Genomic DNA, 25,537 nt, shown 5'->3' on the forward strand with positions numbered 1-25,537 from the left:
GGTGAGGAGGTGAGTGGGTAAGAGCCATGCATTCAGTAACCTGGGATATCCGATGTATGGTGAGGAGGTGAGTGGGTAAGAGCCATGCATTCAGTAACCTGGGATATCTGATGTATGGTGAGAAGGTGAGTGGGTAAGAGCCATGCATTCAGTAACCTGGGATATCTGATGTATGGTGAGGAGGTGAGTGGGTAAGAGCCATGCATTCAGTAACCTGGGATAATTGGCGTATGGTGAGTGGTTAAGAGCCATGCATTCAGTAACCTGGGATATCTGAGGTCTGGTGAGGAGGTGAGTGGGTAAGAGACATGCATTCAGTAACCTGGGATATCTGAGGTCTGGTGAGGAGGTGAGTGGGTAAGAGACATGCATTCAGTAACCTGGGATATCGGAGATCTGGTGAGGAGGTGAGTGGGTAAGAGCCATGCATTCAGTAACCTGGGATATCCGATGTATGGTGAGGAGGTGAGTGGGTAAGAGCCATGCATTCAGTAACCTGGGATATCTGATGTATGGTGAGGAGGTGAGTGGGTAAGAGCCATGCATTCAGTAACCTGGGATAATTGGCGTATGGTGAGTGGGTAAGAGCCATGCATTCAGTAACCTGGGATATCTGAGGTCTGGTGAGGAGGTGAGTGGGTAAGAGCCATGCATTCAGTAACCTGGGATAATTGGCGTATGGTGAGTGGGTAAGAGACATGCATTCAGTAACCTGGGATATCCGATGTATGGTGAGGTGAGTGGGTAAGAGACATGCATTCAGTAACCTGGGATATCGGAGATCTGGTGAGGAGGTGAGTGGGTAAGAGACATACATTCAGTAACCTGGGATATCGGAGATCTGGTGAGGAGGTGAGTGGGTAAGAGCCATGCATTCAGTAACCTGGGATAATTGGCGTATGGTGAGTGGTTAAGAGCCATGCATTCAGTAACCTGGGATATTGGAGATCTGGTGAGGAGGTGAGTGGGTAAGAGCCATGCATTCAGTAACCTGGGATATCCGATGTATGGTGAGGAGGTGAGTGGGTAAGAGCCATGCATTCAGTAACCTGGGATATCCGATGTATGGTGAGGAGGTGAGTGGGTAAGAGCCATGCATTCAGTAACCTGGGATATTGGCGTATGGTGAGTGGGTAAGAGCCATGCATTCAGTAACCTGGGATAATTGGCGTATGGTGAGTGGGTAAGAGCCATGCATTCAGTAACCTGGGATAATTGTCGTATGGTGAGTGGGTAAGAGCCATGCATTCAGTAACCTGGGATATCCGATGTATGGTGAGGTGAGTGGGTAAGAGCCATGCATTCAGTAACCTGGGATAATTGGCGTATGGTGAGTGGGTAAGAGCCATGCATTCAGTAACCTGGGATAATTGGCGTATGGTGAGTGGGTAAGAGCCATGCATTCAGTAAGCCATACTAGCTTTAATAGGTGTACCAAAGTGTCTATAAATGGCTGCAATATATTCTGAAAGTAAACTTATACTTACGATTAAGCTGCAAAGCGTCAGCATTTCCGGGAAACGAATTATCCACTAGATCTAGGAGATAATGTTTATATCTGAAAAGAAATCAACAGGATTGCTATTCACTAGGACCAATGTGCTAAGTCAAGTCGTAAATCACTTATTAGCTTGATAAGACTGAAGCAGAATGACATTTGGTTTTATGAAATCACAGTAACATTCTCCATATAACATATTTTGCTTCTTACACTGTAATGTGACCGAATGACACCGGAACTCCCAGTGATCACATCTCTCTCATCATTTGTGTGTCACTAAACTACTACAGGTCATGGTGAGGTGTAAGCGGATATAAAGACAATGCAATAACCATGTGCTCTCCACTGTGCCTCCATGTCTCCCAGCACAGACGTGTTATATACAGGACACAACCAGCTTTCCAAGACAGGGTTCACTGCCCTGTTCCACAGCACATGTCCAAAGTCCTATAAATATTGTAGTAGGTAGATAATATGAGATATGGTAAGAACTTACCCTTGTTATCTCTATTTCTACGAAGTCCATAGGGTTCCACAGGACACCTTGGGGTATAGGTGTGACGTCAGTCGCAGGGCACCAAAGAGTTAAGCTTTCAGCCTCCCAGGATGCACTAGGTCCCCCTCCTATACCCCGCCCCCGGGCCAAGGCACCTCAGTTAGTTACCAAGCCATAGGCCGGAGGAGGAGAAGGAAGAGAGAGAACAAAGATCTGGACACATACAAGAATCACATTCTCACCAGAGGGAGACGGAAAACCGGTGACCAGAGCAAAGCCCATCTGCAGCACAGGTGCGACAGGGCGGGAGTCCTGTGGAACCCTATGGACTTCGTAGAAAAAGAGATAACAAGGGTAAGTTCTTACCATATCTCATATTTTCTACTTCAGGGTCCATAGGGTATCCACAGGATACCTTGGGGATGTCCCAAAGCAGTATCCTTTAAGGGTGGGGACGCTCCTGTGCAGAAAGGAGAATCCGCCGCCCGAAGGAAGCATCCTGAGAGGCGAAGGTGTCAAACCTGTAATACCTCACGAAGGTATGGACAGAAGACCACGTAGCAGCCTTGCAGATCTGAACTGCCGAGGCACCACGTCGAGCTGCCCACGAAGGACCCACAGACCTAGTGGAATGAGCCTTCAGAGAAGGAGGGACCGGTAGGCCTTCATGAAGATAAGCTTCAGAAATAGCCATACGGATCCAGGCTGCCAAAGTTTGCTTTGAAGCAGGCCAACCCTTTTTACGGAAGCCATAGAGGACAAACAAAGCGTCCGACTTCCTAAACGAAGAAGTGCGGTCAACATAAGTCCTTAAGGCCCGCACAACATCCAAAGAGGCCTCACCCACGGAAAGACCCGGTGAGTTAAAGGCCGGAACAACTATTTCCTCGTTAACATGAAACCGGGAAACAACTTTGGGAAGAAACTCGGGCCGAGTGCGGAGCACTGCCCTGTTCCCATAAAAAACCAAGAAAGGGGGTCTACAAGAAAGAGCCCCTAACTCAGAAACACGTCTGGCCGAAGCAATGGCCAGAAGGAAAACAGTCTTAGCTGTTAGCCATTTAAGATCCACTGAGCCCAGTGGTTCAAACGGCGGTCCTTGGAGAGCCCTCAGGACTACAGCCAAATCCCAAGGCGCCACAGGTGGAACAAAGGGCGGCTGAATGCGGAGAACACCCTGCATAAAGGTGCGCACATCCGGGATTGTAGCAATCCTACGGTGAAACCAGACAGATAGGGCCGAAACCTGTACCTTCAAAGAAGCAAGGCGAAGCCCATGATCTAGTCCCGCTTGCAGGAAGGCGAGAATCCGAGACAGACAAAACTCCCGCGGTGCATAACCTCTCGGTCGACACCACTGGAAGAACGTATGCCACACGCGATGGTATATCCTCGCGGAAGACGGTTTCCGAGCTCGTAACATGGTACGCACCACAGAGCTGGAAAACCCCCGGGACCTCAGCATGGCCGTCTCAACAGCCACGCCGTCAAAGACAGCCGAGTCAGGTCCGGGTGAAGGCAAGGACCCTGAGACAGAAGGTCCGGTCGTAGCGGCAACCGCAGAGGACTGTCCACGGACAGACCCTGAAGGTCTGAGAACCAGTGCCGTCTGGGCCACGCGGGAGCTATCAACAGGAGCGTCCCTCCTTCCTGTTTGAATTTCCGGATTACCCGTGGAAGAAGGGAGACCGGAGGGAACAGGTATGCGAACCGGAACGTCCACCGGACGGACAGAGCATCCACCAGAGACGCCCCTTCGTCTCTTGTGCGAGACCCGTACACCGGCAACTTGTTGTTGTGCCGGGACGCCATGAGGTCGATTTCTGGAAGACCCCACCTGTCCACCAGTAGTTGAAAAACGTCCGGGTGCAGGGACCATTCCCCCGGATGAACGTCCTGGCGACTTAGAAAGTCCGCCTCCCAATTTAGCACTCCCGGGATGAAGACCGCTGATATGGCCGGAAGATTGCGCTCCGCCCAAACCAGGATCCGAGAGACCTCTACGAGAGCCGCCCGACTGCGAGTTCCTCCTTGCCTGTTTATGTAGGCCACGGTGGTAGCGTTGTCCGACTGGACCTGCACCGGGCGACCCTGGAGAAACCGCTGTGCCTGCTGGAGAGCATTGAAGACCGCACGGAGTTCCAAGATATTTATTGGAAGCTCCGCTTCTGTCGGCGTCCACCTGCCCTGGAACAAGTGTGGACCCGAAACTGCTCCCCAGCCCCGAAGACTGGCGTCCGTTGTCAACAGGACCCAATTTGGAACCCAGAACGGACGTCCCTTGTTGAGGTGGGTCGTCTGTAACCACCACGCAAGGGACAGGCGAACCTCCTGGGTGAGCACAATCGTCTGGGACTTCAAAGACTGAGTCAGCCCGTTCCACTTGGACAGGATCAGGTGCTGCAGAGGTCTGGAGTGAAACTGGGCGTATTCCACCATGTCGAACACCGACACCATGGAGCCCAGTAACCTCATCGCCGAGTGTAAGGACACCCGGCGGCTGTGCAGGCAACTGCGCACCCTTGACTGTAAAGCAGAGATCTTGTCCTCCGTCACGAAGATCCTTTGCTGTCCCGAGTCCAATAAGGCTCCAAGATGCAGAATCCTCCGAGACGGGATTAGAGTGGACTTCTGCCAGTTGATTAGCCAGCCGTGCCGTTGCAGCAGTGCAATGGTCAGGTCCAAGTGGCGTAACAGGAGCTCTGGAGATCCTGCCACCAATAACAGGTCGTCCAAATACGGCAACATGCGGACTCCCTGCAGCCGCAGAGAAGCCGCCATGACCGCCATCACCTTGGTGAAAACACGTGGTGCTGTTGCCAGGCCAAAAGGTAACGCCCGAAACTGGAAGTGGTCGCTGCGGATTGCAAACCTGAGGAACTGTTGATGGCGCCAAAGAATAGGGACATGCAGGTAAGCGTCCTGTATGTCCAATGACACCAAGTAGTCCCCAGGTTCCAGCGCCAGAATGATGGACCGTAGGGTCTCCATCCGAAACTTCGGGACCCGCAAAGACTTGTTGAGTGCTTTGAGGTTGAGAATCGGACGATATGACCCATTGGGTTTCTGTACCAAAAATAGATTTGAATAGAAACCCTGGCCCCTCTGGGAGAATGGAACAGCCACTATAACTCCAGCCTGGAGCATAGTGTGCAATACCTTCCGCAGCTCCGTAGCCTTGTTCCGGTCTGATGGGAGACCCGTGGTGAAGAAGCGAGCCGGGGGTCTGTGCCGGAAGGAGAGGGCGTATCCGTGGGAAACCACCTCCAGAACCCAAGTGTCTGTCGTAGTGGTCGACCAACACTGGGCGAACTGTAGCAGGCGGCCTCCCACCCTGGGATCCCCCAAAGGGAGGCCCGGACCGTCAGGCCGCAGGCTTGTCATCTGGCTTGGGGGCCGGACGTCTGGTACTCCATGCCTGCTTCCGGGGCTTGACCGATTTCTTAGGGCCAGCCTGTCGAGGAAACGACTGTGGTTTGGGCCTGCCCTGGGCCCTAGATGACCGAAAGGACGATGGTCCCGAACCAGAAGGAGCAGCGGCCGACGGGAGACAAGCAGATTTGGCTGCCGCCAGCGTGGCCACAATCTTATCCAGATCCGGACCGAAGAGAACTTCTCCGGTAAACGGCAACGCTTCCAGACCTTTCTTGGAATCTGCGTCCGCCTTCCAGGATCGCAGCCACAAGGTGCGACGAGCAGCTACCGCTGCTGAAGAAATTCTAGACACCAGAGTACTAATGTCTAGAGCCGCCTCGTTGATGTAGGTGGCCGAATCACGGAGATTGCCAATCAACTCCGCCTGTTCGGCCGGACAGTCGGATTCAAAAGAAGCCTCTAATGAATCCGCCCAGCGCTCCATCGCTCTGGCAACCCAGCAAATGGCCATAGCCGGCCGTGCTGCCCCCCCTGCAAGGGAATAAGCGGACTTCAGGCAGATTTCTACCTTGCGGTCCGTAGCATCCTTAAGGGAGGACATGGATGGCATCGGCAATGTGGCACTACGGACAAGACGGGTCACGTGAGAATCCACCTGTGTAGGGGATTCCCACTTAGCAAAATAATTATCCGCGAACGGATAAGCCACCGCCAGGCGTCTCTGCGGCTGGTATCTTTTGCCAGGTTGTTTCCACGCCTCCTCTAAATGGTCCACCAACTGACCCGAAAGAGGAAAGACTGTGGCATCGCCCTTCACATCTTTGAAAAAGGCATACTTAGATTTAGCCGCTGGGGGAACTTCGTCCTCAATCACCAAGGCTGTGCGGACCGCCCGAATAAGTCCAGGAATATATACTTTGGACTTAGCATCAGCGTCCTTAGTATGGAGAGGTTCCTGATCGTAAGGATCCAGAATCTCCCCATCATCAGACGTCCCTTCGTCATCCTCATAAGGAGCGGACAGAGACGCCACCGGCCTTTTATGAGGCCGCATCACAGACTCCCCTTGCAACACATCCGACAAGTGCTGTACAGAACTCGTCAGGGAGTTAACCCACGCTGGCTCCTGAGAACCCGGAAGCGGGGAAATAGGGAGACTGTGGGGTACCACCAATTGTCGTGGGAACCCCTGCATGGGTGACGACACCACAGACTGCTGGGACAAACCCCTCGGAGTAAACGCGGGCTGCGGAGCTAACTGGCCCACTAAAGCTGTTAACGCCTGAGCGAAACAAGCCCAGGGCGGCTCCTGTACCGGTGCTGTAACCGTAATAGGCCGCGCCATGGACAAACACTGCCGGCAAAGGCCCTCCGCGCTACCCTCCCCCTCCGCTAACGGTACTTTGCACGTGGTACACTGTAGCCGGAGGGGAAAATCACTTTCAGACATGATGGCACCACGTATGTGACCTCTCTCACCAATTAAGTATTAAATAGACGAGAGACCACCCTGCAGCACCGCACCGCAAGGGCTTTAGCAGAAGAACAGGGACAGTAATAAAGCTGACAGTTTAGAGAAGAAAAGTTACAGGCAGCAGCGCTAGCACAGTCACATACAATGCAGAGAAATAACAATTCCTGCACTAACAGCGCTGATTACTCAACTACACAGACACAGGGCCTGGTAGGACACAGCGCTGCATACACAGACCTGAGCCACAGCGGAGGAGAGGTATGCGGGGGGACCCAGACCACGATGCTTCCGTCCAGCGCTTCCAGCAGCGTTCACCATGCGTTCTGGAGAAGATGGCCGCCGAGGAGCAGAGAGGAGGCTGGCCTGGGGGAGGAGCGCTGCCACAGGACCAGTCGGCAGCATGCAGAGAGGGCTGTGTGCAGCGGGGGAGGCGCCGGCTGTGAGACAGGGAAGGCGCGCTCCCCTGGCATGCATTTAACCCCTGGGACGCCGCAGCGCTACCGCTCTGCTGCGGTCCGCTGTCCCAGGGGGTAGTGGAAGCGCAGGTTGGTCGCCTGGCTCCACGCTGCAGCCAGTCCCCAGGGAGCCCCCTGCCTGGGGACTTAGGACCATGTGATCAGCGGGGACCCACCGCGGGACCCCGCTGCTTACCTCTGTCCCCCTTGAATCCGGCCATGGTCCGGAGCATCTGGGGTCACCGCTAGCTGTGACCCCAGACGCCCACCAGCATCCCCGGATCAGTACCGGCGGGGTGTAGGGAAGACAGCATGGACGTCAGGACTGACTGTCCATGCTGTTCATCCAGATGTGCAGCCACAGCTGCATGAAGAAAAAGCTTCAGGGGCTCTTCTAGCCCCCACTCCAACAGGTGCACCCGACTCCGGCCGGGCACCAAACTAAACTGAGGTGCCTTGGCCCGGGGGCGGGGTATAGGAGGGGGACCTAGTGCATCCTGGGAGGCTGAAAGCTTAACTCTTTGGTGCCCTGCGACTGACGTCACACCTATACCCCAAGGTGTCCTGTGGATACCCTATGGACCCTGAAGTAGAAACAGTATATGAAAGCTATTTCTTTAAGCACATTATACATCATTGCAGATTGGATCAGAAATTTCACATCCAAATCTTAGTCAAACATTTAAACATTGCTCTGTCCTGCTTTATCTCATTTATTGTATATATTATCACCTGTCCATGAGAAAGACAGAGAGAAGTGAGCGCATGGCACGTCACCGATCCGCCATGCAATCATTGGGCCGAAACATAGCCCCAATTCTATTAGGCATATGGTGATTGATCACAGCCCGATGTCCTACAAGGAGAGAGTTAGATGAAATGTCCTACTACGATAAAAGAGGCCAAATTAATTCACAAATAGAGGCCCATTAACCCCATGGGATTCTGTTACCGGATGACCTCACTCTGCCAGGCGAACAAAGATTTCAGTGCATTGACATCTTCACCACTGCTAGGGGTTCCTACTCAGTCATTAACCGCCTGTTACCGACTCCTCCCACTGCGTAGTGGGTGGGTACTTTGCTGTCACCACCAGGCTCTTACACGGTCACCTGGAACCGCTTACTTCCTGGGTAATGGTGGGCGCTGCTGTATCACTTCCTGGGTAATGGTGGCTAATTCTCACTGGTCCCTTACCCTGTAGCAGTGGGCAGAGCGCTCGAGGTTGGAGAACAGGCGGAGAATGGAACAGCGTTTTGCGCTATTCTGTTGGTCACAGGATACAGCTGTCTGAAGGTAATGTGTTTATTGTTCAATGTCATGAAAGAGACAAGTCTCGTAGCTAAAAGTGGTTGGGACAATTCACAGTGTCACATTTATGTTCAAAAGGATACACACAATCCGAGCACGCAGGCCCTCTATTTATCAATTTCTTATACACCATACCACAGTTGGTAAGTCTGCCCTGGGTCTCTGAACCAATCAAGCTAAGTGCCAAACCCTGGATAGTGGGGAGTGGTCACTCCTTTGTGCCCGAGACCCCCTGGAAAGATAACCGCCCCCCAGGTGCCAACGAGTCTGGGGATAATTCCCTCCAAAACTTACATCCAGGATTCTGCTAAGGGACCTTGTCACCCTCTCTGGCCGAATTTGGGCTCCAGGGACAAGAAGACTCCTGGCCGCCGAGGAGAAGCTCATTGGGGCTCCCGGGAAACAATTAGCTGGAAGTGCTGACCACCACTCAGTGCATCTACTCTCTGATGTACGAGGCTGCATGGGAGGGGAACCAGATAAACCAGCAGCCCACGGAGGACCCCTGATCCCCAGAGAAAGTGGTAAGTGCACCTTTACTTTAAATACATACATTTGAACCTTTAACACATTGTGGAATATATACTTTGTGCCACAGCAGCTCGGGATCTACTTTCCAGGCTCAGTACTGCACACACATTTATACACTTCATATACATAAGTATTTTATTATATGCTGTTTTACACTAGTCCTAGTGCTCTATTCTCTGCAGCCTGCGAGGAGCTGCTTCTCCCCCCCAGTGCAGCACAGGGCACAGGGGATTAACTGCCTGAATTGCTGCAGGTCAGCTGCTTCCCCCTCTTACCATTAGGAGGTACCAGGGCTTTCAAGTACCCCCAACCCTGCCAGCTCCCACTGCATCGCCGCAGCTTCCGGGACTGGTGGCGCTTCCTAATGCAGTGCCCAGACCATGGCCCCCCTTCTCTTCACACTGGAGTACCAGGAGATAGAGCTCCTGGACCCCAACATGTGGCCACTCACAGCCACGCAGCCCGGGACAATGGTCACACCCTCTGCCTCGCTTCATCCACCGGAGGCCAGTCAGGGCTGCGGCACATAACTCATCATTATAAATACAATTTATTAAGCACACAGCGCCGGCAAAACATTTAAAGTTGTCGCCTCAGCTCCGAATTGGTCAAGATGGCAACTTGGCACGGAGGCATGTGATGAGCAAATCCAAGCATCTTGGTACAAAGAGAAAGCATCGGTCACAAATCATTTCATTATCCCAGTTCTAGGTAACATGACGGCTACACAGAATGGCCGCAGGAACAGAGACGCCAGCGACATTTTTATTGCATATGGGACTGTAGACACGTCCCGGAAACTGTTGCGCCACACCTGCATTTTTTGCCGCAACAACCTCATTACCTCCCCCAAACGCTCCAGGACTGTCAACCACACTGAGTAAAAAGTTGCTGTACCTTGACGCCTACGCAGTTTACGATAATCGTTTAACTACGTAAATATCGGTATAATGTGAATCACAGTATAATTGAGCCTAGGCTGGCATAGTAACTTATCATTGATGGCTCACGTTACCAGCTCCGTCTCCTGTGTATCACCATCATTCAGCTTTATCACCGAAGAATGTCTAAGGCTCCCGTTACATGTGACTGGCCGGCGGTGCCTATTACTTAGTATGCGGCTGCTCTAGGTATTGGTAACTGTGTATTCACACACACACATGCAGCGGCAGACGGCCTAAGAAACCCCGCTATCACCCTTACTGGCATGATCTATGGTGATGTGTGTGTTATATGCCATGTGGGGACCTGGCAGAGCAGTTTCTCGGCATGATAAAAACATGCTCCGTTTAGCAGTGCATTTAACTACAGAGATGTCCAAATACACCTATCCTAAAATCGCACCAAATAGCGTGCCAAGGAATTTGCTACTCACGGCGCCTAAACACCAATCCTTAGCACCTAGTACACTATAAGCCAACTAAGACGCAAAATCGAAGAAAAAGTGGCACAATGGAAAAAAAACGTAAACAAATTTAGGTCAGCAAGACAACACTACAGGTCCTATATGAGTGACCTGCGTCATTCATCGCAAAGCAAAATGTACGCATTACGGGAATCATGCAAGATATCTCGCTCCATATGGCGCAAAAGGGATAGGTATATGAGGACACGTCTGTACAACTGGGAGGCCAATGATACTTTGTATATATGTGACAGCGATGTCTGGTTATATTTATGATCATGACAATAGCAACTTTGTTTAACAGCAATTGATTAAGTTTGACAAAATTATTATTTTAGTTACATGTTTTCTCTCACAGGTCTATGGTGTGATGCCGATTACTACATGTAGATTAGTCCCAAACCACAATGAATAGTGCAGAAGTCTTGTGTGTGTGTGTGCGTGTATATATGTGTGTGTATATGTGTGTGCATGTGTATGTGTGTGTATATGTATGTGTGTATGTGTGTGTATATATGTGTGTGTGTGTGTATATATGTGTGTGTGTGTGTGTGTGTGTGTGTATATGTGTGTGTGTGTGAATTAGGGGTGAGCGGGTTCGGATTTCTGAAATCCGAACCCCCCCGAGCACCCCCGATCCGAGTCCGATCAGAGTCAGGCTCGACTTTTCCCGCCTGACTCGGATCTGACATCGAGGCAAAACGTCATCATCCCGCCTTCCGAGTCTCGCGGGTTTTGGATCCTATATAAGGTACCCGCGTCGGCGCCATTTTCTCACTCGGCTGTGGACAGTGAAGAGGGAGGGTGGGAGTTAGTGCTGTGTAGTGTAGTGTAGTGTAGTGCTGCTGTTGTCCACTACTTCAAAGTCCATAGGGGCTGGCTGTGTTGTGCTGTGCTGCTGTTGTTAATAGGGGCTGTGTCCACTACTTCAAAGTCCATAGGGGCTGGCTGGACTGTGTTGTGCAGTCAGTTCTCCATAGGGGCTGTGTCCACTCCAAAGTCCTGTGCAGTGTCCCAGTCCTAAAGGGGTGCTGTAGTGTTGTCCAGGGGGTGCTCTGTCCATCAGGGGTGCTCCCCCCAAGTGCTAAAAAAATAATATATTTTCTGTGTTTGTGAATTGTGTGCGCAGTAGCCGCACGTGCATCAACAAAGTAGTGCCAAGCGTGCGCCTGTGTCATAAGTAAAGGGCCGGCTGGCTTGACCGTTAAAGGGTGCTGTAACCCCCGAAAGTACACTCCAGTCCAAACCAAAAAAAAATTATTTTCTGTGTTTGTGAATTGTGTGCGCAGTAGCCGCACGTGCATCAACAAAGTAGTGCCAAGCGTGCGCCTGTGTCATAAGTAAAGGGCCGGCTGGCTTGACCGTTAAGGGTGCTGTAACCCCCGAAAGTACACTCCAGTCCAAACCAAAAAAAAAATTATTTTCTGTGTTTGTGAATTGTGTGCGCAGTAGCCGCACGTGCATCAACAAAGTAGTGCCAAGCGTGCGCCTGTGTCATAAGTAAAGGGCCGGCTGGCTTGACCGTTAAGGGTGCTGTAACCCGCGAAAGTACACTCCAGTCCAAACCAAAAAAAAAATTATTTTATGTGTTTGTGAATTGTGTGCGCAGTAGCCGCACGTGCATCAACAAAGTAGTGCCAAACGTGCGCCTGTGTCATAAGTAAAGGGCCGGCTGGCTTGACCGTTAAGGGTGCTGTAACCCCCGAAAGTACACTCCAGTCCAAACCAAAAAAAAAATTATTTTCTGTGTTTGTGAATTGTGTGCGCAGTAGCCGCACGTGCATCAACAAAGTAGTGCCAAACGTGCGCCTGTGTCATAAGTAAAGGGCCGGCTGGCTTGACCGTTAAGGGTGCTGTAACCCCCGAAAGTACACTCCAGTCCAAACCAAATAAAAAATTATTTTCTGTGTTTGTGAATTGTGTGCGCAGTAGCCGCACGTGCATCAACAAAGTAGTGCCAAGCGTGCGCCTGTGTCATAAGTAAAGGGCCGGCTGGCTTGACCGTTAAGGGTGCTGTAACCCCCGAAAGTACACTCCAGTCCAAACCAAAAAAAAAATTATTTTCTGTGTTTGTGAATTGTGTGCGCAGTAGCCGCACGTGCATCAACAAAGTAGTGCCAAGCGTGCGCCTGTGTCATAAGTAAAGGGCCGGCTGGCTTGACCGTTAAGGGTGCTGTAACCCCCGAAAGTACACTCCAGTCCAAACCTAAAAAAAAATTATTTTCTGTGTTTGTGAATTGTGTGCGCAGTAGCCGCACGTGCATCAACAAAGTAGTGCCAAGCGTGCGCCTGTGTCATAAGTAAAGGGCCGGCTGGCTTGACCGTTAAAGGGTGCTGTAACCTCCGAAAGTACACTCCAGTCCAAACCAAAAAAAAATTATTTTCTGTGTTTGTGAATTGTGTGCGCAGTAGCCGCACGTGCATCAACAAAGTAGTGCCAAGCGTGCGCCTGTGTCATAAGTAAAGGGCCGGCTGGCTTGACCGTTAAGGGTGCTGTAACCCCCGAAAGTACACTCCAGTCCAAACCAAAAAAAATATTATTTTCTGTGTTTAGCCGCACGTATATATCAAATCGATATAACATAAATGGAGGACCAAACTTTCTCCGATAAAAATAAAATAGAGAAAGATCAAGAACCACTTCCTCCTAGTGCTGAAGCTGCTGCCACTAGTCATGACATAGACGATAACATGCCATCAACGTCGTCTGCCAAGGCCGATGCCCAATGTCATAGTAGAGGGCACATACAATCCCAAATGGCAAAGTTCAGGAAAATGACCTTGAAAAAGACATTTAAATCAGCTGAAGAGAAACGTAAACTTGCCAATATGCCATTTACGACACGGAGTGGCAAGGAACGGCTAAGGTCGATCCCTAGTATGTTCATGACTAGTGGTTCAGCTTCACATGACGATGGAAGCACTCCTCCCACTAAAAAAATCAAAAGAGTTAAGCTGGCAAAAGCACAGCGAAGAACTGTGCTTTCTAAGAAGATATCACAAATCCCCAAGGAGAGTCCAAGTGTGGTGGTGGTTGCGATGCCTGACCTTCCCAGCACTGGACGGGTAGAGGTGGCTCTTTCCACCATTTGCACGCCCCCTGCAAGTGCTGAAAGGAGCACCCACAGTCCACTTGCTGATATGCAAATTGAAGATGTCACTGTTGAAGTACAACAGGATGAGGATACTGGTGTAGCTGGCGCTGAGGAGGAAGTTGGCGAGGAGGATTCTGATGGTGATGTGGTTTGTTTAAATCAGGCTCCGGGGGAGACAGTTGTTGTCCGTGGGATGAAAAAGCCCATCACGGTCATGCCTGGGCAGAAGACCAAACATTCCACCTCTTTGGTCTGGCAATATTTCTATCCAAATCCGGACAACAACTGTCTTGCCATATGTACCATATGTAAAGGTGAAATAAGTAGGGGTAGGGACGTCAACCACCTAGGAACATCCTCCCTTATACGGCACCTGCAGCGCGTTCATAAAAAGTTACTGTCAAGTTCAGAAACTTTGGCTCAGACCGTAAGCAGTCCAGGGACACCTAAATCCCGTTGTCCTGTTGTATCCAAGCGCCTGCAAACCACACCGTCAACTCCCTCCTCGTCAATTTCCTCCTTAGTCAGGATCGGAAGTAGTCCTGCAGGCCATATCACTGGCATGACTGACTCTCCTATCCGGGATTCCTCCGGAGGATCCTGCATTGCTACGCCTACTGCTGCCGCTGCTGCTGTTGCTGCTGCTGCTGGGAGTCGTTCATCATCCCAGAGAGGAAGTAGGAACACCACTACTTTTACTAAACAATTGACCCTCCAACAGTCCTTAGCGAGGAGGATGAAGTACGACAGCAGTCATCCTGAAGCAAAACGTATAACTGAGGCCTTGACTGCTATGTTGGTGTTAGACGTGCGTCCGGTATCCGCCATTAGTGCAGTGGGATTTAGACAATTGATGGAGGTAGTGTGTCCCCGGTTCCAAATCCCGTCTAGATTCCACTTCACTAGGCAGGCGATACCGAGACTGTACAGAAACGTCAGAAAAAGTGTCCTCAGTGTCCTGAAAAATGCCGTTGTACACAATGTCCACTTAACCACGGACATGTGGACAAGTGGAACAGGGCAGACTAAGGACTATATGACTGTGACAGCCCACTGGGTAGATGTATCACCTTACGCAGCAACAGCAGCAGCGTCACCAGTAGCAGCATCTCAGAAACGCCAGCTCGTTACAAGGCAGGCTACGCTGTGTATCACCGGTTTCAGTAAGAGGCACACCGCCGACAACCTCTTAGAGAAACTGAGGGAAATCATCGCCCAGTGGCTTACCCCACTTAGACTCTCCTGGGGATTTGTGATATCTGACAACGCTACCAATATTGTGCGGGCATTACATCTGGGCAAATTCCAGCACGTCCCATGTTTTGCTCACACAATAAACTTGGTGGTGCAGAATTTTCTGAAAAGCGACAGGGGCGTGCAGGAGACGCTTTGGGTGGCCCGAAAAATTTCTGGCCACTTTCGCCATTCAGCGACTGCGTGCCGAAGACTGGAGCGCCAGCAAACACTCTTGAACCTGCCCCGCCATCACCTGAAGCAAGAGGTTGTGACGCGGTGGAACTCAACCCTCTATATGCTTCAGAGGATGGAGGAGCAGCAAAAGGCCATACAAGCCTATACATCCACCTATGACATAGGCAAAGGAGGGGGTATGCACCTGACTCAAGCGCAGTGGAGAATGATTTCCGTGTTGTGCAAGGTTCTTCAGCCCTTCGAACTTGCCACACGTGAAGTCAGTTCAGACACTGCCAGCTTGAGTCAGGTCATTCCCCTCATCAGGCTTTTGCAGAAGCAGCTGGAGAAAGTGAAGGAGGAGCTAAGACGGAGCGATTCCGCTCGGCATGTGGGACTTGTGGATGAAGCCCTTCATTCGCTTTGCCAGGATTCCAGGGTGGTCAATCTGTTGAAATCAGACCACTACATTTTGGCCACCGTGCTCGATCCTAGGTTTAAAGCCTATGTGGTGTCTCTCTTTCCGGCCGACACAAGCCTGCAGAGGTGCAAAGACCTGCTGGTGAACACACTGTCAGCTGAAGCGGAACGTGACACGTCAACGGCTCCTTCTTCATTTTCTCCCGCAACTGGGGCTGCCAGGAAAAAACTTAGGTATCCTAAGCAACCCGCTGGCGGTGATGCAGGGCAGGCAGGACCAAGTTTGGACATCTGGTCCGGACTGAAGGACCTGGCAACAATTTCTGACATGTCTACTGTCACTGCATATGATACTGTCACCATTGACAGAATGGTGGAGGATTACATCGGTGACAGCATCCAAGTAGGCATGTCAGACAGTCCATACCTGTACTGGCAGGAAAAAGAGGCAATTTGGAGGCCCCTGTACAAACTGGCTCTATTTTACCTGAGTTGCCCCCCCTCCAGTGTGTACTCCGAAAGAGTGTTTAGTGCAGCCGGGAACCTTGTCAGCGAAAGGCGTAGGAGGTTGCTTCCACAGAATGTGGAGAAGATGATGTTCATCAAAATGAATCATCAGCTCTTCCAGGGAGACCAGCCTCCAGAACGTACAGAGGGACCTGTGGTGGTGGATTCAAGTGGGGACGAGTTAATACTTTGTGAGGATGAGGATGTACACACTGAAGAGGGTGAGGAATCGGTGGATGAGGAGGATGAGGATGACATCTTGCCTCCGTAGAGCCAGTTTGTGCAGGGACACATTAATTGCCAGCTTGTTTTGTGGGGGCCCAAACGAACCAATCATTTCAGCCACAGTTGTGTGGCAGACCCTGGCGCTGAAATGATTGATTTGTTAAAGTGTGCATGTCCTGTTTATACAACATAAGGGTGGGTGGGAGGGCCCAAGGACAATTCCATCTTGCACCTCTTTTTTTTTTTGCATTATGTACAGTTTGGGGCCTAGTTTTTCTAACTGCCATCCTGTCTGCCACTGCAGTGTCACTCCTAGATGGGTCACGTGTTTGTGCCGCCCACTCGTGTCGCTTAGCATAGTCATCCAGCTACCTCGGTGCAACCTTTTGGACATAAAAACACTATTGTGAGGTGTGAGGTGTTCAGAATAGACTGGAAATGAGTGGAAATTAAGGTTATTGAGGTTAATAATAGCATAGGAGCAGAAAAACCTACAAATTCTGTGATTTTAGCTGTTTTTATGCTTTTTTTCAAAAAAATACAGATCCAAAACACAAAACCCAGAACCCAAAACACGGAAGGGTGGTTTTGGCAAAACCAATCCAGATCCAAAACACGAAGAAAGATCCAGATCCAAAACCAAAACACAAAAAGTGGCCGGTGCACACCCCTAGTGTGAATGTGTGTGTGTGAATGTGTGTGTGTGAATGTGTGTGTGTGAATGTGTGTGTGTGTATATATATGTGTGTATATATATATATATGTGTGTGTGTATATATATGTGTGTGTGTGTGTATGTATGTGTGTGTGTATATGTATGTATGTGTGTGTATATATGTGTGTGTGTATATGTGTGTGTGTATATGTGTGTGTATGTATGTGTGTGTGTATATATGTGTGTGTGTGTGTATATGTATGTGTGTGTGTGTGTATATGTGTGTGTGTGTATATGTGTGTGTGTATGTGTATATGTGTATATATGTGTGTGTGTGTGTGTGTATATGTGTGTGTGTGTGTGTACAACTTATCAAACAGTTTAGTCCAACAAAAAGGAGATTTATGTTCTTACCTGGATAAATCATTTTATTCGAGATCCATAGGGGAGACAGGGACAACGCTGGGGTATAGGGCTGAGCAGAAGGACTGGGCACCAAACCGTTAACTTCTTTGACATCAAGGCAGCCCAGCCTCCTTCTCCCCTTTACCCCGCCCCTAGTGCCAGGCAGCTAAGCCTCCTTCTCCCCTTTACCCTGCCCCTAGTGCCAGGCAGATAAGCCTCCTTCTCCTCTATACCCCGCCCCTAGTGCCAGGCAGCTAAGCCTCCTTCTCCTCTATACCCCGCCCCCAGCGGGCCAGTTAAGTTAGCAAGCTCAAGGCAAGAGCAAGAAAGGAAAAGATAGACTGGCACACACAGATCCAAACACACCGCAGAGATGGACAGGGGAACCAGAAAGAAACAAACCACGCAAGCCACATGCGTCAGGGTGGGCGCCCTGTGTCCCCTATGGAACTTGAAGAAAAAGATTTAACCAGGTAAGAACATAAATCTCCTTTTCTTTTTCACTGCCATAGGGGACACAGGGACAACGCTGGGATGTCCTAAATCAATTCCCCCTAAGGCAGGAGATGCTCCTGAGTACTCGCCCCCGATATGCCGCTTCCGCGGAGACGAAGGTGTAAAAGGAATATAAACGGATAATCTTGTGGACAGAAGACCATGTAGCCGCCCTGCAAAGCTGCTCAACCAAGGCACCCGGGCAAGCTGCCCAAGAAGTACCTACCGACCTGGAAGAATGAGCAGTCACAACGGCTGCTTCCGACGCGCACACGTGGCGGATAATCAAATGGAGCCAGTGGGCCAAAGTCTGCTTTGTAGCCGGAAAAACCCCATTCGTGAAAGCCATATAACAGAAAAAGGGAATCGGACTTATGGCTATCCCTAGTGTGGTTTACAGAGATCCGTAGGGCCATGACAACATCCAAAAAGGCCTCCTCCGGTGAAGAATCAGGTGACTGAAAAGCCGGAACCACAATCTCATGGTTGGTGTTGAGTCGAGAAATTACCTTCAAAAGGTAGCCTAACAGTGTCAGAAGAACGGCCCAGTCCGAGTGAAATACCATAAATGGAGGGCGACACGACAGCGTGGTCTTCAACGTGAGCCATCAAATGTCCACCAACTCTAAATGCCCGAAGACAAAAGTTTGAAGATACCTAAGCACTAAAGATAAGTCCCTTGGAGCCACTGGAGGAACAAAGGGGCGTCGCACGTGGAGGACTCTCTGAAAGAGTTCGGACTTCAGGAAACAACGCAATCCGTCTCTGAAAGAGTACAGAGAGGGCTGAAACCTGAACCTTCAAAGACGAAAGTCGAAGACCAAAATCCAGGCCCACTTGCAGGAAGGAGAGACGAAAGGACCTAGAGTTAAGGCCCCTGGCCAAACACCAAGAGAAGTAAATCCTCCAAACCCAGTGAGTAAGGTACGAATGACAGACCTGGAAAAGCCTTTGGCCCTCAGGACGTATGTCTCAAGTGCCACACCGTCAAAGTGAGACTGGCCAGTTCTGGATGGAAGCAGGGGCCCTGAGACAGTAGATCCGGCCCACCGGAAGATGCAGAGGAGTGTCGATGGAGAGGCCCTGAAGATTCGCGTACATAGCTCACCACGGCCAATCGGGAGCCATGGGGATCACAGTGCCCAATTCCACTTTCAATTTGCAGAGAACCTGCGGAATAAGCGAGATAGAAGGGAATATGTACAAAGGGAATATGTACAAAGACCCACCAAACCACTAAAGGCAGTGTTGGCTAACCTTCACACTCCAGCTGTTATGGAACTACATAATCCAGCATGCACTGCTACAGTTTTGCTATTAGGGCATGCTAAACCTGTGGCAGGGCATGCTGGGATATATAGTTCCACAACAGCTGGAGTGTCAAGGTTAGCCAACACTCCACTAAGGCGTCCATCAGAAAAGCTCTCTGGTGCGAGAACAGTACTGCGGCACCTTGTGGTTGTGTCGAGACGCCATAAAGTCTACGTCTGGTAGGCCTCAGAAATGAACCAGAAGCTAAAAGACGTCCGGATGAAAAGTGCACTCGCCCTTGTGAACGTCTTAGCAGCTTAGGAAGTCCGCTTCCCAAATCTGTACCCCTTGAATGAAGACCGCCGACAGAGCTGGAATATGAAGCTCTGCCCAGCTGAGAATGCAAGTCACCTCCCTTTATGGTGCTGCAACTAAGAGTGTCACCCCTATGGTTGATGTAGACAACAGCAGTTACGTTGTCGGACTGAACCTGGCCCGGACGATGCTGGAAGAGCGGTTGCGCTAGACACAGACCCCAGAAGACCACTTAGAGCTCCAGAATGTTGATCGGAAGGTGGCTCTTCTGACCTATCCACTCACCCTGAAAGGACTGCTGGCAGGTTGCTGCCCTACCCACGCAGCCTGGCGTTGGTGGTAAGCAGAACCCAATTCTGAATCCAAAAAGGGCTACCCTTGTCAAGTGGAACACCTGGAGCCACCACAAGAGGGAGAGCCAGACATCCCGAGAGAGGATGATGGTCTGCGTCTTGATCTGGAGATAGGATCCGTTCCATCGGAACTTCCCTCTGAAGCGGGTGGGAGTGAAACTGGGCCTACTCCACCATGTCGAAGGTGGAGATCAGTGAGCAAAAGGTCCGCATGCAGGAGAGAATGGACACTCAGCAGTGATGCAAGAATCTGCACATCTTGTCTTGAAGCTCGTCCGCTGGAAGAAAGACTCTCTGAACAGTGGAGACCAGTAAGGCCCCCCCAGGTGGAGCATCTGCTGAGATGGAGTTGAAAAAGATTTTCTCTAATTGATGATCCACCCATGAGATTGAAGATCTATTGCCAGATGAAGATGTTCCCTGAAAACATCCGGAAACTGATAGAAGGCAGAGACTCCATTCGGAAACTGGGGACCCGCAAGCAGTGCTTGAGGATTTTAGGTTGAGTATTGGCCAAAAGGACCCGTTCAAATTCTGAACCAAGAAGTGGTTGGCATAGAAGCCCATGCCTCTCTGAACCCAGGGTACTGGAATAAATACCTTGGAGACCAGAAGGGAGTGAATTGACTCCAGCCGTGCTTTTGCTTTCTTAGATCTGCTTTCGTAAGGTTAGAGCGTAGCCTTGAGAAACCACCTCCCAAACCCAGGTGTCCATTGTGGTCGCCAGCCAGGTCTCAGAGAAAAGCAGAAGCCGACCTCCCACGCTGGGATCCTGTCATGCTGCAGGCTTGGTGTTGGGACGTCTGGCAGCCCAGGGTTGTTTGCTTTGGAGCTCAGAGCCCTTAGAGAAAGAACCCTAGAACCTGGAGAAAGACTGGCCCCTGGCCTTCCCTTTTGGACAAAAGGAGGGAAAATTAGATGCTCATGACCTATGGACAACCGCAGAAGGCAGAAACACAGTCATGGATGCCATCACCGCTGCAATAATCTTGTCCAATTCCAGACCAAAAAGAATGTCCCCAGAATAAGGAAGAGCCCTCCAGAGCCTTCTTGAGTCGGCGTGCCAGAAACGAAGCCAGAGGGCTCTCCTAGCTGCGACAGAGGAAGCTGACACTTTGGAGGTTAAAATACTAGTGTCAAGGAATGCCTCATCCAGATAGGAGGTAGCCTCCTTAATATGCGCCACTAGGGACAATAACTGGTACCTGGAAGTACCAGAGGAAAGCTCCTCTTCTAGGGCATCTGTCCAACTACCGATGGCCTTAGCCACCCAAGCGGAAACCACAGCCTGATGTGCGATAGCTCCTGCATGGGGATAATTAGCCTTAAGGAAGATTTCCAACTTCCTATCCATCGGATCCTTAAGGGAAGACGTATTAGAGATAGAAATCAGGACAAAGAGATAGGGGTAGGCGCTTCAACTAAACAATAAGTGAAATCAAAAGCAGCTCACCAGAGAGAAAATACAAAACAAACTGGGAACGCTAGTAATATCACTAAAATATTTATTAATTGATTATAACATATATGATAAAAGCAAATAGTATACAAAATATATAAACAAGCACTGTGGCCACAGAGAAAAAATAAAAAATTGCATGCATATATAAAGAGATGATGATACTAAAAAATATATTGATATATTGATGTTGCTGATTTTCTTTATCCAAGATATTGATAGACCAAAGATTAGACTTATTTTATTTATTTATTATCAGTTATTTATATAGCGCACACATATTCCTCAGCACTTTACAGAGAAGATCTGGCCATTCACATCAGTCCCTGCCCCAGTGGAGCTTACAATCTATGATCCCTACCACAGGCTCACACACATACACATACACACTAGGGTTAATTTTTTGTTGTTGGTAGCCAGTTAACTTACCAGTATATTTTTGGAGTGTGGGAGGAAACCGGAGTACCCGAGGGAAACCCAACGCAAGCGCAGGGAGAATATACAAACTCCACACAGTTAGGGCCGTGGTGGGAATCGAACACACGATCTCAGTGCTGTGAGGCAGTAACGCTAACCACTACACCGTCTGTACTGCCCTGGACTTCTTGTTTGTTTAGACTATGTACAGTATACCATAAAGTAGAAACAATATCTCAGGTGGAACAAGTATTATACTTGTCACAAAACAAGATTGCAGTCAATGGAACACTAGCGCGTGCTAGGTTGATTTACCCCGCATGCCGATGCACCCAGGACTTTACTGCACCCAGAGTGTACTTCAAGCCGACCTCGGTGATATCACACTACGGGGCTGCTCACTCAATAACCAGCACGCGCTAGTGTTCCAGCAGCCTGTTATTGCATCTATGCTGCACCGCGGTCTATGACTACACGTGTAAGGATTAACGGCAGCTAACAGGAATTCCCTTTTGCTGGAGGACGGAGGAGAGGACTCTCCGAAGATTCACGCTAGATAGCAGCAGCACGGTACTTTATCCATTTCCTCAGCACGGAGTCTATAGCATATTGTGGATTAGTGGAGATAGACAATTATCCCCAGATGCGATTCCCAATAGAGATTTATATTGGATATCTATCCATTGATTGCAATCTTGTTTTGTTACAATTATATTACTTGTTCCACCTGAGACATTGTTTAGTCTATGTACAGTATACCATAAAGTAGAAACAAACAAGAAGTCTAATCTTTGGTCTATCAATATCTTGGATAAAGAAAATCAGCAACATCAATATATGTTTTAGTATCATCATCTCTTTATATATGCATGCAATTTTTTATTTTTTCTATGTGGCCACAGTGCTTGTTTATATATTTTGTATACTATTTGCTTTTATCATATATGTCTACTATGTTATAATCAATTAATAAATATTTTAGTGATATTACTTGCGCTCCCAGTTTGTTTTGTAGTATTAGAGATAACAAGAGATATGGTAAGAACTTACCTTTGTTATCTCTGTTTCTACGAAGTCCATAGGGTCCACAGGGTTGACCTTGGGGTATAGGTTGGGAACCAAATCCGGGCACCACGCAGTTAAAGCTTTTAGCTCCCAGGATGCACTTGGGTCCACTCTCCCTATAACCCCACCCCCAGCCAGAGGCACCTCAGTTTGTAAGTAGCCAAAGGCCGGAGGAGGAGAAAAAAAAAAAAAGAGAGAAAGCTGGAACACTCGATAACCATACTCACAGAAATGGGAGACGGAAAACCGGTGACCAGTCACACAGCCCATTTGAAGCCAGGTGCGTCAGGGCGGGCGCCCTGTGGACCCTATGGACTTCGTAGAAACAGAGATAACAAAGGTAAGTTCTTACCATATCTCTTGTTTTCTACTTCAGGGTCCATAGGGGGTCCACAGGGTTGACCTTGGGGATGTCCCAAAGCAGTTCAACCAAGGGAGGGGACGCTCCTGTGCTGAGAGGAGAATCCGCCACCAAAAAGGAAGCATCCTGAGAGGCAAAGGAAAACAATGCCTAGAACCTTAAAAAGGTGTGGACAGAAGACCACGTGGCCACCTAGCAAGGCAAAACAGCCAAGGCGCCACAGCGAGCTACCCACGAGGGTTACATGGCCCGAGAAAAAACAAGCAGCAACAACAGAAAGGCCTACCCATGGGTAGGCCCCTGAAGAAGACATACGAGGCCGTCCAGCCAACATATGGCCATAGGCCGGCCATCCTTTCCTGTTAAAACCAGAAATCTCAGACCACCAATAAGGAGTCCGATTTCCGTCAGGAACTTGAATGGATCACATAAATCCACAGAGGCCGGACCACAGTCAATGAGGCCACACCAGCCGAGAGGACTGGGGACTGAATGACCGCACCATAAGTTCCAGAATAATATGGAACCTGAAAATCACTAAGAAGAAACACAGGGTGAGAGCAACTCACACCCTGACAAGATGCCCTCCAGAAGAGGGAGCCACATGAGAACGCTCCCAATTCCGACACTCACCTGGTTGATATAAACTCCCTGATAGAAAGAGAAAGCCAAAGCAATAGACCATGTAATGGCTATCACAACCAGCGGTTCCATTAACTTTCCCCGGAGTTAACGAAGAACCACTCCTAACTCCCAAGGAGTCCCTAGAGAGGACAAATGGAGGCATAATCCAGAAAACACTCCAAAGGATGAACTGGATATCAGAGCGGAGCAATTCCATAACCTAATCATACTGACAGTGTAGAGATCTGCACTGTCAGGAAGGCCAGGCCGAGGGTGAAACCCAAGCCAGCCGGAAGGAATGCCAGAATATCTGGAAATCCTGGACACCAGAGGATCGTATCGATAGGTATAATACCATAAGAATTATGGCTGCCACAGTTTGTGGTAGGTCCCAGCAAAAGTTGATCCATGTGCTCCAATCATTCCAACGATGAGAAAGCCATGGAAGCCGTAAGACCACTGTAGGGACGTAGTCAAAGACACCAGGAGATGAAACCTCTCTTGGGGAAGAGACTAGTCCCCGGGATGCATGTCGTAACGGCTGAGGACTCCCGCTTCCCAATGGAGAGCACCTGAAATGAACACAGTCGAGATGGTCGGGAGGAGACCCTCAGACAATGTCCGAATGTATGACATACCTGACATTGCAACCCAACGAACAGTATTGCTAAAAAGGAAGCTACTGTTCTGACCCTGACGGACTGAACTTTTTCAGGTTCACCAGGAAACAAGGGCTATGCCAGAGTGAAGGCCCAAAACAGGCTAAAGTTCCAACAAGTTAATTGACAGGGTGGAATCGACAGACATCCAATTGCACTGAAATGGATGCGAACCAGACACTGTCCTTAGCAAAGAATACCCTGGACGAGATGGTCATAGTCACCCGAAAAGGGACAGACTTGCCTCCGTGGAGAGCAGCATCATTTGAACAGTGATCAGACAGAAAAAATCTTGTTCCATCTGGAGATAAGCCAATTATGCAAAGGCCTGGAATGGAACTAAGCCCATTCCACCCTTCCAAAGGCAGACACTGAATAGTGGACCATGCATCCCAGAGTGTAAAGACATATGTCGACTGCGCAGACATCCATGTACTCCTAATGGAAGAGTGGAGATGCCGTCTTACGCCAGAAGAATTCTCAGATTCTGAGAATCCAGCAGGGCTCCTAGGTGAAGAATACCCAGAGAGGGATGCAGGGAGGACTTTTTCCCCATTGATTAAACGTCTGCACCCTGAAGAAGCCACAGTCAACCTGACCCGGCTGTAAAGTACCCCGGTGATCCTGCTAAGAGCAGGAGGCCATCCAGGTACAGGAGCATTGGGATATACTGAACAGAAGAACTGTCAGAAAATCCAAAACGCTGGTAAACCCCTGTGGGGCTGAGAACAGTCCCAACAGGCAGGGCCCGAAAACCGTAAGTGCTGTGATACAGCAAACCTCAGTCCATGCTGAGGCAAGGTCTCTGTAAGTGCCCGTAGGCACGCGTCCTGTATATCCAGTGATACCATAAAGTCCCCAGGTTCCAAACATAGTATGATGGAGCATAGGGATTGCCTCCTGAGCCCAGGTAGCTTTAGGAACTGGTTCAGGGAATTGAGACAGAGAATAGGCCAAAGAGGACCATTCAGCCACCGCACCAGAAAGAAAGCAGAACAACCAGTCCCTCGCTGAGAAAGTGGGGATGGCCCAATTAGCTCCGCTTACCCCAACAACTGTATAGCTTTCTGGATTCGTAAGGCCCTGTTCGGGTCCTAATAAGGGCCTGCGTACCACCACATGGAAATAGGCCGCCTGAGCAAAGAGAGGGCGTACCCTCCTACCCACGTAGCCGCGGCAACTAGACACTAGTACCGGGCGAACTGAGAAAATCGCCATCTCCCAGTGGTAGGCCTGTCTCGTCATGCTGACGATATATCCGTAGGTTCAGAAG

General features: G+C 49.8%; 1 protein-coding gene across 1 annotated transcript in view; it reads right to left on the minus strand.

The window, feature by feature from the left end:
* ARHGEF39 (Rho guanine nucleotide exchange factor 39) overlaps positions 1-25,537 on the minus strand; it is a gene marked incomplete at its 3' end in the record, with an annotated part of 236,846 nt that overhangs the window by 93,632 nt on the left and 117,677 nt on the right. Inside the window, exon 6 of the mRNA XM_088462882.1 lies at positions 1,488-1,558. Within this exon, the coding sequence (XP_088319008.1) occupies positions 1,488-1,558 (71 nt within the window). The remainder of the gene's footprint in view (positions 1-1,487; positions 1,559-25,537) is intronic.

Source organism: Taudactylus pleione, unplaced genomic scaffold, assembly GCF_031769625.1.
Source record: "Taudactylus pleione unplaced genomic scaffold, aTauple2 ptg001283l, whole genome shotgun sequence".
Classification (NCBI taxonomy): Eukaryota; Metazoa; Chordata; class Amphibia; order Anura; family Myobatrachidae; genus Taudactylus; species Taudactylus pleione.